Source organism: Centroberyx gerrardi, chromosome 10 (genome assembly GCF_048128805.1).
Source record: "Centroberyx gerrardi isolate f3 chromosome 10, fCenGer3.hap1.cur.20231027, whole genome shotgun sequence".
NCBI classification, from domain to species: Eukaryota; Metazoa; Chordata; class Actinopteri; order Beryciformes; family Berycidae; genus Centroberyx; species Centroberyx gerrardi.
In genome coordinates this window covers 8640640-8653491 of record NC_136006.1, presented here as the reverse complement: position 1 = coordinate 8653491, position 12852 = coordinate 8640640, and the positions used below count along the sequence as shown (strand labels likewise).

The 12852-nt window shown below is 42.2% G+C and overlaps 1 protein-coding gene across 1 annotated transcript in view; it reads left to right on the top strand.

Annotated features, from left to right (window-relative positions):
• The first annotated feature begins 929 nt into the window (after positions 1-929).
• gpr39 (G protein-coupled receptor 39) overlaps positions 930-12852 on the top strand; it is a 29473-nt gene continuing 17550 nt past the window's right edge. The window contains exon 1 of the mRNA XM_071921699.2: positions 930-1713. Coding sequence (XP_071777800.2) covers positions 930-1713 — 784 coding nt within the window. The remainder of the gene's footprint in view (positions 1714-12852) is intronic.

The following is a 12852-nucleotide window of genomic DNA, read 5'->3' as shown; positions in this document are numbered from 1 at the left end:
CATCAGTTTTTTCCCCCAAACGCTACCTTGACCACTTCTGTTTTCACAAGGACTAGAGTTCCTGATGTAGTGCTATTTAATTTCCTGTCCGTTTACGGCAAGTGTCACTTTTGAGATTCTTCAAGTGCGGCAGGGTCATATCTGCACCATTATCTTATCCAAACAAAACTATTACCTTGTTATGTTGTAAGTCTTCTCATACTAATTGGATTATTTGGTCAAAGTCAGGTATGTTTTGCCATTTTGTGCTTGTGTAATCAACTCGCAAGTTGCAGCCAGTTTGATGTGTGTTGGAGTTATATATGTGGGCGTGTTGCGTCTAATCTCAGCCATAAAATGCCAATTGGAGTAAAACTAAGCAAGTGTTTGTATGAAAGGGAGGCATTTAGTACTGATGATAAGAACAGAAACCTGGCCTACGCACTCATGCTCTCTCTCTCTCAAAGTTTAATGTTTAACTGCCCTGCCCTCGTAGGAGGGAGGAGGAAATGTGTGCGAGCGGTATGTGAGCTTGTCTGACACTTGGCTCTGGCTGAGGAGTGAAACCACCCTGCTTTGGACCAGGACCTGTGAGTGGCTCTCAGGATCCCAGACGCTTGTCAGAAATGGGTAGAGACGGACCCGGCTTGGGACCACACTCTGGACTTTGACCTGAAGACATTGAACTTTAAGAGCAAACTTAAATCTAGAATCCTAGGTGCCAAGGCGATTTGGTGTTTCCCAACCTCTGGGATAATCAACTGGACGAATGAGAGAGAGTTTTGGACAAGGGAAAAGCTCCAACATATGGTTTTATCTTGGAAAACTTCTCGTCTCTGGATCTTGGCTGCGCCGCTGGCCTAATCACAGGGACTGTGCCCTCCAGAACTGATAAGCGCCAGGGAAAAAAAATCAATAGTTGGAAAATCTGAGCTCACCACTCAGTAACCATGAATGGGGAAGCGGAGATAGCGGACGAGAAAGACTGGAGGGATCTTGAACCCAACTACCCCGTCAAAGTCTTCCTGACAGTGCTTTACAGCCTCATCCTGGTGACGGGTATTGTGGGTAACGCGGTCACTATCAGAGTGACGCGGGTGCTGATGCGTAACGGCTACCTGCAGAAGAATGTGACGGACCACATGGTGAGCCTGGCGTGCTCGGACCTCCTGGTGCTCCTCATCGGCATGCCGGTGGAGCTCTACAGCGCCATTTGGTTCCCCTTCACGTCCGCATCGGGCGACGCTTACTGCAAGATCTACAACTTCCTGTTTGAGGCGTGCAGCTACGCCACCATCCTCAACGTGGCCACGCTTAGTTTTGAGCGCTACACGGCCATCTGCCACCCGTTTCGCTTCAAAGCCCTAACCGGAAGGCGGACCAGAGGCCTCATCACCTTCGCCTGGCTGACGTCCGTGCTCGTGGCCCTGCCGTTGCTGGTTGCCACGGGAACCGAGGGCCACATTCCCGTTCGAGCAAACGCCCCTGTTCAGAATCTGACTTTCTGCACCAACCTGAGGGAGCGATGGATGATGTACAGGGCCAGCATCTTCGTGGCGTTCATCGTCTACATGGTGGTGGTGATCAGTGTGGCCATCATGTGCCGGGCTATGATCTTGGTCCTGCGGAAACCCATGGGGCTCGTGGTCGGAGGGGTCAGCGGAACACAAGGAGCACCCAAGCATGAAAGTTCAAGGGTCAAGACAGCCAGGAAGCAGACCATCCTCTTTCTTGGTAGGTTGTTGGTCTAATACCTCAAAAAGATACATTTTTCCACCGACTAAGTGTGATCAAAGAAATCATTTGGTCCCTAAGAGCTGTGTATGCATGTATGTGTGTGTTTGTGTGTGTGTGCATGTGTGTGTGTGTGCATGTATGGTTCAGTGGGTGGTCTGAGTTTTAATATCTTTTGGGGTCCAAATGTCCCCATGAGAATAGAAAACCATGAAAAGTGATAACAGAAATCATTATTTAAAGCATTATCTTTGGGCTAAAGCGTATGGCACAGAATGTGTGTGTATGTGTGTGTGTGTGTGTGTGTGTGTGTGTGTGTGAGACATTGCTGTATTACCACCACTGCTTGAGCTGTCTGAAAGTGTCAGACAGCCTCCTCATCTGTTTACCCCAGGAGTAAAAACATCAGTCTCACTCTGTCCCCTAAGTGGCAGCATGAAACACAAGTCCAAACTACTTTTCCAATGTTATGACCACTCAAATGATTGATTTCACACACACGCCGCTTTTGTTTAGGGCATGTTCACTGAAGTAAAAGTAACAGTGCAGATAAATCAACTTGTAATAGTAAGTACTGTTTGTCTAAGTTTGTTTGTATAATGGTTTAACCTTGAGGATAGATCTGTAGCCGTCCTTCTAGTGTGACACTGGGCAGAAGCCAAAATTCTCAGTGTAATAATTTTGCTTACTGAATTTACTATAGGTATAAATAAGTCTGGTTTATTTATATCGCCCTTAATCACAGTTATAGCCTCAAAGGGCTCCACATGCCCATGTTTTAACACGAAAAACAAAAAAACAACCTTAGACCCTCAATGAGAACAAGGAAGAATTCCCATGAAAACCTCATTAGGAAACAAAATGGATGAAACCTTGGGAAGGGCCTCACAGAGAGGGATCCCACTACCAGGACGGTCAGACATGCAATGGGTGGGTAGAGAAACATTAAATATTGATACCAAAATGGAACATAAACAAAACGACGTCAGCGCCGCCTCGGTCACCATGGACAACAAGTAGCACCGGAGGCAAGGAGAGAGGAAGAGTGGAGGACCATAAAGCATGCTAATACTGCCAAGCTGCAGCCACAACCTGAAATGAAAAGAAATAGGAGAAACACCCACACAAACTCAGCCGCTTACTCACACAAACAGACACACAGCACATGAATAAACAGGTACACACAGACAAGGAAGCAGAACATGTGAGCTAAATTCTCATTTTGATATTCTATACATTAGCAGAAGCACCTTGAAGTTACATGGGTGCATGGATTGAGAGCCAGTGTAGGGAGGAGAGGATGGGTGCTTTCTGATTTTCTTGTTTTGGTACAAAATTTGACTGGCTTCCTTGAACAGATACCAACAAAAAACATCATCATTGTTTTGTCGGCAATGAGGAGCAAGAAATTTAAGGACATCCATCATTTGACCTTGGATAAGCACGCTTCTATGTTGAGGAATTGGGAGCGGTCACTTGGTTTAACAGGTGTATAGAGTTGAGTGTCGTCAGCGTAGCAATGGAGATTACTGCCAAATTTACACAGGGGAGCATTAAATATGTGTGTCATTTTATGACCCTAAAGAATACATCATCACTTCTTATGCATTTCTCAATAACGTTCATATCACTGATTGAAAGCTGTAAAGAATTTCTCAGTGTGTCCTGTGCTTAAAGATGGCCGCCTCCTGCTGTGATGACCTGCACTACAGCATCCAAATGTTAAGCAAAGCATCCAAACGTTATCATTTGGACTCTCATTTTTAACAACAGGACAGAGAGTACTGCTGGCTTTCTGTCCTACCAGCTAGTTAATTGAAGTTAATTGCATTCACCTGGCATCCCACGTGTTAATCAGTCCCTAATTAGATGGCTAGAATGAAAACCAGCAGGGCTCTGAGACCTGAGGACCAGGATTGAGAATCACTCCTGTATAAAATAAACCATGCTCATTTAAAATTGGACCTGAGACACCCACCAATTCAAAACAATCCTGAATTTGAAGATGAAAAGGCATTTACATTTACAACTGCCCTAATACACAACAAAAACAATGCAGTGTTGCATTACTATGTGCACCCACTCTTCTCTAAAGACCACAATACCTCAGCGCAGCCAGAAAGAAAAGCTCTTGCATTGCACCATTAAATCTGGACCTGGGGGGGGGGGGGGGGGGAGCTGGGATACTACAGAATGTCAACCACGTTTATGCTTTCACATGAATTTTGATGCTTAAATTCGATCACAACATCTTTTGAGCATAAGATATTATTATTGTTTTTTGTTTGAAAATAATGGTGTGTGTAGTAGCTGCAGGAAGGCCCGGGATGACTGAATGATGTGGAACCAAGAGGCTGCTGTTGTTGAACAGCTTGCCCATTGCCTCATCACATATCCATGTTGTGCCATTCTGCAGTGTTGATGTCCCAGACCAGGCCTTGAAACTGACGTCACATGACCACTCTTTGTTTGAATTCAGTCATTCGGGAAGTCATGTTGGATCAGTCTGGCAGTGAGCATATACCAAACACTCACAGCATTGAAATTCATTATGTACTCTTACAGCGCTCTCTCTTTCACTTTCACACCTATTGTTTCACATTAAATCTAATACATTTGAAGAGAGTGGACTGCCCACTCTATTTAAATATGAAATGTTCAGCACCTAGTTACAGTAATCATACAGTGTGAGTAATACATGACATTTTTATCAGCTCAGCTTTAGCTATATTTATACCTTTACACAACTAGGAACTACATACAGTGGGGCAAATCAGCTGCAATGCAACCTTGCTGTCATCTCCATCACTTTAAGCACTGGACACTTCTGGACAGCCTTTTCAGAGGATGACTGTCCCATAAGATTCAAGATGTCATCTTAGGTTCCATTACATCCCCAGCTCAGTGCCTGCTGGAAGGTAAATGCTCATCTCATGGAGGCTGAGGAACTGTGGTGAAAATGATTGCAAGGTATTGATTTCAAAACCTTGCTGGCTTGCTGATGCTGGGCAGGTGACACATATTTTTATGTAATTATATGCCTTTTTTGGGGGGGTTTGTTGCGTGTAGCAGGAGTTCGTACCATGGTGGACTAGTTTTGCCAAGTAGAGTTTCCATTTTGCATATCCATGAATTGGGCTATCCATACATTCTGTGTTGCAATATGGGTTGCAGCCAGGGAGTAATAACAGAATACATGTAGAAAACTGGACAAAGTATACAAATTATATAATTGACACATTTGTGTTCAGTAAAATCTTCATATGCATAGTCAACTGAGAATAAATCTTAGGTCCTCCTTTTTATCGTAAGGTTAAACTCTGAAAGATATTTATCTTCTTTTCATCATGGAAAAAGCTGCGGTTCATATTCTTTATACTGTTGAGAGGTTGGCAAACTTGGCACTATGAGAGATGCCATTAGCATCAAAGTGACTAAGATAAAGTCCCTGGGACAGCCATGGATCAGCAGCACTGAGAAGGGGAGAGAGACATTCAATCAGCCTCGCAGGTTTTTACATCCCGTAGCAGAAAAACTAATGATGGATACACGTTGACTCTCTGCTAACTCCTTCGCCATTCATCTTTAAAAAGACACTGACACATCAGCTGCTATAACATAAAGCACTTTGACACAAAAGGTTGTATTTTCAGTACGCAGAATGTCAGCGGTAACTCAAATTTACGATAATACCATTCAGATAATACACTTTGTTTTATTATCTGATTCACCGTGACAGGCATTTGTTCCTCATTGCATTCTTTTTTTAACAAATAAACAAATTATGAATAAGCAGATTGTGTTCTTCACACTCAGAACTAGTGGACACGCTCAAACATACTCGTCTGATTTCTCTCAGCCCGGTCGTTCGAGTGCAAGAATCCACTCGCGGTCTGATTCGATTACCGGTCGCTCGTACATCTTCACTGGTCTAATTATGTCTTTAGGATTGGACAGCGTGTGAATCAAATTGAGTTTGTGTGCTCTGATGACCTCAGACAGGACGAGGAGGGAGGGGTCAGACACATTACAGACAAGGCATGAAATGGGTTTTCATCCATTAGTCCCAATCACTGTGCAGCTTAATTGCTTGATAGGGTGTGATTGATTCTGTCCAGCTGTATGGATGTTATTGTTTCACACATCATATAAGGACTGTTCTTCGGTGATGAGGACGGTGATGTGATGATGAATATGATGATGATGCTAGCCTTTATGACTGTGATAGGAGGAGGAGGAAGATGATACTGATGATGATGATGAGGAGGAGGTTGAGGATGATGATGATTATTGTGATAATGATGACAATGACAAGGAGGAGGACAATGATAGTGATGATGAGGAGAAGGAGGAAAAGGAGAAGGATGATGATAGTGGAAATTATGGTGATGATGATTAAGATGAGGAGGAAAATAATAATGATGATGATGAAGGGAGCAGTTATGCCAGATATAACGAAGGCTCCCACTAAGAGTTATAATGTTCAAGTTAGTGTTTAATTACGTTTTGTTTGACCCAAGGTGACTCATCGCTCAGGGACTTATCTGCTGTTTCTGTGATGATGTACTTGGATCTCACAGGACCTCCACCCCTAATCTCTTTAATGCTAAGCAAAGAAACATCAGGTCCTGTTTTTTAATCAGGATCAGAATCACAATTTAGAGCTGACATACAGTAAACAAAGGTAAAATTAACTTAGAAAAGACTGACAGCATTTAAGGAACTCTGTGGGTATTTTCTATCATCAGAATTATATCTGCCAATGAAGTAGGAAGGAGGTTACAGTCTGTTTTCACCTGTTTGTCTGTTTGTTTTTTAGCAAGATATCTCAAAAAGTAATGAATAGATTTGGATTAAATTTTGTAGACAGATAGCCCTTGGCTCAAGGATCAGTTGAAGATTTTGATGATCCAGATCATGACTTTAGCAGGGGACAACATGTTTACTGTTACCTTGTTTTAGATTTAGATTGATTTGGAAATTCATATTTTGAAATATCAATGGTCAGGTGAATGCAGTGGGAATGCAAAGTTACTTTGCAGTGTTTTGTTGATATCTGCCGAATTAAAGTTTACAGCAATCAAGTCTGATGTGAACCATAATGTTCTTCTTGTTCGAATACTTCTACTTCTACAAGCTATTCCCCAGCAGAAAGCTGACACTGCTGCAGTGATGTATTATGGCTTTGGATTGATGATGATGTTTAGATATTGAGGTAATTTGATGGAATTTCTAAATGAATAGGATTCTCTGAGTAATAGAAAGTAATGTGTCTTTAAATGACATATTATCTAACAACACTAAGTAGGTCTAGGGGTTGAATGAACTCAGAAATGATAGAGCTGAGCGAAAACTCAATAACACAAATTTTCTTTAAATGGTTCACACTACAAAACCTGACTGTTTGTATTAATCTGTAATGAGAGACAATCATAACTGTTAGAAGAAGAGTATGTGATAACTGTCCAGCACTAAACCTCCAAAGCTTTCTCTACAGCAAAAGTAATATTGCATATAGCTGTTTTTGGCTGCGTTTACCATCTGCCTTTCCAACAGCTGTGGAGGCTGTATGGATTCCAGTTACCTCAGCCTCAGGATAGGTGATGTTTCAAGGTAGACAGCTCATCAAGATGATTGACAGGTGCTGGGGCGGGAACTTGACCAGCTGATGGCGAGGAGGGCGGGACAAACAACATAATTCCTGCCTCAAGGTGAAATGTTGCATGTAGCTTTTAAATTAACACTGGTTGCTTTGCTAAATTAGCCTGCTAGCTAATTAACAAAGTAGCTAATAAAGTCAAAAACCAACTGTTTGTTTTGGTTAACTGAGCTGACTCTTCTCAAGCAACAACTAGTGATACTTTGGAGTAGAGACTATAGGGACAAAGACAAGACATTTACTGTGTCACAGTAATCACAACTCTCTTTTTCTAGCCAGCTTGTCATATATTCAGCCATTATTTGCGCACAGCCAATTTTCCCCTGGACCTCCATGATGGTGGCAGACTTGGTTACTGGGAGATTTGTGATGCAACCTCAGTGACCAACTCCTTCTGCCTTCTGTTTTTTAATATAGAAATTTGCATTAGAAAGGCATGAATAAAATCTGCCAAACAAAAATACAGACAAGGCAATCTTCATTATCAGTCATACATATTAGGTGGTGGAGGCCTCATAAAACCACGGAGCCATGTGCTGCTTTATTCCATGTAACAAGAACACACCTGGAAAATATCACAGTTTCCCACCTTTGTCACATGGCTTGTTATGAAACCAGAAGCTCTGCTACTGAACCAACCAGTATCAGAAAAGAGGGAAGAGAAATTAGTTGAGGTAACAGTGGGACTTCAGATTCAGATTCAGATCAGTGTGTGCTAGTTAAATTTATGCACATATCTGAAAATATATAAGCCTAAGCCTACATTGCATTTTTAAATTATATATTCAGAGATCCTATGGAGATACTGTGGCATGAGAGGTAAAGGATATTAGCAATATTATCTTTCTGGGCGCAATGTACCGAGAAATGTTTCTTGAAATTGACCGAGTCACCCGACACCATATTGGTTTGGAGAAATTATTGTTACCTGCATAAGAACAACATTAATATGTGATAGAGCTATTGGCTGTATTGTTTATGTTGCATTGTGCATTAATGCTATCTTTAATGCTGTTCAGCCCTTCAGCAATATTAGAATTAGGAGCTCAGTTTTTGATTTGATAGTCAGCCATGTCGTGTCCATGCACAGTATGGGTTGAGGATGAGTTCAGAATATTTCCATGCATATGGATTTTCAATAATTTAATGTATAACACCTGTTTTCTGACTTGTCCTACATGTTGGAGCAGCATGATAAGTAGTGTGCACATCTTTCTATTTACAATATCCATCCATCCATCAGACAGACCCATAGGTATCCTCCGGGGCTTTATTATTATGCATTGAACCAGCAACAGTTATTAGTCAGTCCCCCAGCAGCAATACAGTGTTTTCCAATAAAATGTTAATCGTGTTCCATGGCTGCCAAAGTGTTGAACAGACACAATAATGATGAAGTTTTTCCTCAACTCTTACAAATATCACAGTGGATGGTGAGAGCTGGCAGAGTTATGTGTCACAGAAACTGATGTTTTTGGGAAATGTTTTGAAAATGGAAGGTGGAGGTGGAAATCTGAGCCTGAACCCCAACAGCCTTGACTGATTTTTAAACAGGTGACATGAGATGGCGCTCCGTAGTTGTGTGGCATGTTCCCAGTAGTACATACACTCCAACACCAAATCCCTTCGTTTGAGCTTTATCGCTCCACATATAAACCGACAGACTAGAATATTGATGCATCTATAAATATTGATGAAGACAGATTCTGAGTGGATTGTGTGTTTGTTTGTGGTTGATATACAAGCCATGATGGTGTGATCCGTACACTACACACCTGTACTGCACCAAAACAAACTGGAATGACTGCAAGATAATCAAAACCGCTTTTTCAGCATTTACTCACATTAATTTTGAATGGCTCTGCGCCACTATAAGCAATATTCCTAAATTATAATATTACAACAACCGCCCAGGCCGTATTCTAATCAATCCCACCTCACCTGCCCTCCTCTCCTCTCCAGCATATCTTCCACTGCTACTTCAACATTCATAACGCTTCAATATTGATAAACAACCACTAGTAGTAGCAATACACTGGGAATTAGACTTCATCATTTTCGTAATGAAATATTACTGAACGATGGGGGTCACAAGACAGTTTGCTTTGCATCAACAATATTTGCAGATTTATTGACTTCTTGCTGCAGCTAAGTCTACCGCAAGAATTATGATCTGAATATGAATTTGAATGTGAATTGAGTTGTTATTGCTGTTGACAGACAGAAAAGTCTTGAAAAACTGCGCTGAGTTCCACTAGAACGCCCCCTTGAAAACAGTCTGTGTTGCAGTAATCACCGATGTCAATTATCTCTGGGGTAAAGTGGCCGCGTTCCTGTCACTGCTCCGCTTTACCTTGAAATAACTTTTAATCCTGGTTGGGCTCGGCGACTTTGGAGAGTAATTAAAAGCAGGGCACAGACTTGTTAAGTTGCCCACACATCACGTCTAGGACAGAAGGTTAATTGCTTTAGATACTTTTTTTAGTCACCGGGAACACGCATTTGTGAAATGAATATTAATTTTGTTTTGCTGCCTTCAGCCTTTGGCTTTGTGACCTTTTACGGCCAATTGTGATGAGAGCGCTCACTGAGTCACACTCTGAATAGATGTGGTTTTGCGAGCGAAAGAGGCGCTCCGAGGCTTAACCATAACAAGAGAAGAAAAGAAAAAAAAAAAAACAGGAGGGCAAGCTTTCCTTCTGGGAGTGCTATTGTTATTCTTCTTCTATCACTTTCAGTCTAGTTGAGATGTGCGCTGCGATCAGCCTTTGTCTTCGCCTGTCTAATCACCGCTGCTCAGTATCGGACGAGCTGCACGAGTCGACCTGGAGATCTGAAGAAGGCTATAAATGCTTTGTAGAAGAAGTCACACGGATACCACTATCATGTTGTTCTGTAAGATATCACCGAAACCTTTGTAGTTCCATGTGTGAAATTAACGTTAACCTTCAAGCAGGAGTGAGCAGAACATCAATTCCTCACTCCAAAGAAACGCTCAGACAGCTGACATGCATGAAATACCCAGATAAAACTGTTTGAAAATGTGAATCATGCATGCACACACACTCTAATTTGCAGATAGGACTAATCAACAATTACATTTGAATGGAAATTTGAAGGATTGCACACAATTATTAGAAATTTAGATCTCTAAAGATTTTATTAACAGGGTTCTGGTGTATTTCATATATTTATAGTGTAGCATCCACCATGTATGACTGGACAATACCCACTTGAATAAAAAAAAATCACTCAATTATCTGGAGTAGACCTGGGTCAACCAGTAAATAATTTTGTTTGTGCAGTCCTGTGTTGAAGTACCAGATGGGTTGTGTGTGCCGCATCAGGACGATTCAGATAGTGTCAAGTAAGCTGTTAATCACAGAAAAGTACACTAAATTAATAACTGTGTGTCTAAAAGGCACTCGTTTCATTGACCTGCGTGTCAAACACCACCCACATGGCACTCCATGCAGGTTCACACACACACACACACACTAGGAATTATTTGCTAAAACTATTTGACCGAGGTCTGATCTCAAACTGCTTTAAATGTGGAGTCTGGACAGCCAAAGGGTGTGTGAAAGGAGGCTTACTAAGTTTTGTTATTGAATTGCACAGTCAGTGAAGGATTTAATTTCCATTTCGAAGACATTTTGCTGTCTTAAGTTCTTCAGTCAATATTGATGATATTATCCTCAAAATCATAACTATTTTGTAAGCAAAAGTCTTAAAGGAAAATGCACCCTAAAACTCACTGTTAAAAAAAACAGCTATTTGGGATGTACCTTGCATTTCTAGGTCTATTTTCTTGTTTGTTGGTGTATTTTTCTTTGGCCAACATAGATGGAGTGATGTCACATTTCCAGCGCAGTTATAATGGAGTTTGATAGGAGAAACTTTTTCAGCTACCTAAAACATCAGCGGTAAGCGTCAGATTTTGGTGTCAGTCCCTCAGAATCAAAGAGCGAGGGCTTCTTTCTAGAGCCGCCATTATGCACTGATGTTCAACAATCATACAGGGAGAAATTTTGGAACAATTTGCCTTAATAGACCAGAATGCAATGCAGCCACAAGACATGTTGAGGGGCACGACTCTCATTTTGTCTCGAATGGAAAATCTCTCGCTCCATTGTTGTTATCTCTCTCTCTCCACTTGCACATACTGTATAATCCACAGCTGAGTGCAACAAGTTCACGCCTGTTCTCTGGGGGTTGTTGAAAGGCATTCTGGGAAACGAGAAACAACTAATAGAGGTGGAAGTAGACGAGGCAGGTTGAGAGGAAATACCAAAAGGATAGGATACACCAAAAAAGTAAATCACAACACTAACAGTTTCTCCTTTAAAGCAACAAACTCATCCCAGCTGCATCCAAACTTGGTGAGTAGTTTATATTCCGGTTTTCATGGCAGCAAAGAGCCGAATAACCCCCATGTTAAAACTAAGTTGAATATCGCTTTAAGAGGGCTCATAACTTTAACACAATATGCTTTACTTTTCACATCAGCAGTCATTTTGTAAGAGGCCAGCCTTCTCGGCCTGAATCGTCGCACCTGTCCCCATCAGCCGCCTGCCAGAACGCGGCCACATCTCATGAACCACAGTGACGGCCGCATCGCCTCCCATGAACCCCTCTCCTCTGGATCGATGGGGCTTATTTATTGTGTACGGCTCCAGACGCTGCACCCCCCCCCCCCCACCCCACCCCTCTCTGCTGCTCTACTGGGCTCTTGTAAACCATTTTACAGATGGGGGTGGTGAGTATAAAATAAACCTTGGGGAGGATTTGTTGCCGGTGATGTATGAGCCCCTCCAGGCAGGTCGATTAATGCCTCCACCCCTCCTCCTCCTCCTCCCTCTCCCACACACCCAGCCGCTGCTCTGAATGACAGCCGCGTAGTTTAATAATAAGCTCCAGAGCTGCATGGCCCCTCGGCAGCCATCATAGCTACCGGCAAGCCTTCCTGCGAGTGACAGCCCGCACTCAGCGAGCCACATGGGAGACGAGCCTGTGGATGGCCGAGGGGAGAAGAGTTCGGCTTCACAGTGAGTCAGCGCTCGGAGGGGGAAAAATCACAGGTTATACTGCGTGGGAGTGTTTACTTATCCGCCTCGCGCCACCACACACACCGCACATCTGATATGTGCCGACACCTGGCACCGGCTGCCAGGGTTTGAATGATATTTTGATAATGTGAGGTGATCTGTTTCAAATCCTGTTCCTCGCTATTATTCTCTGGTTTGACGAATACATGAGGTGTTCACTGTTTTGAAAAAAAAGTTAGATTGACTCTTACGCAATGATTGATAGCACAAAATTGACACAAATTGTAATTGTAGTAAGGAGGTAGGTCATTTAAATCCTTGGTTGACAAAAAAATCACTGGACCCTCAATATTTTAGAGATACTGAATGATAAACGTCAGGCAATGAATATTTTTCTTATATAATACAGTATACACTACCAGTCAAAAGTTT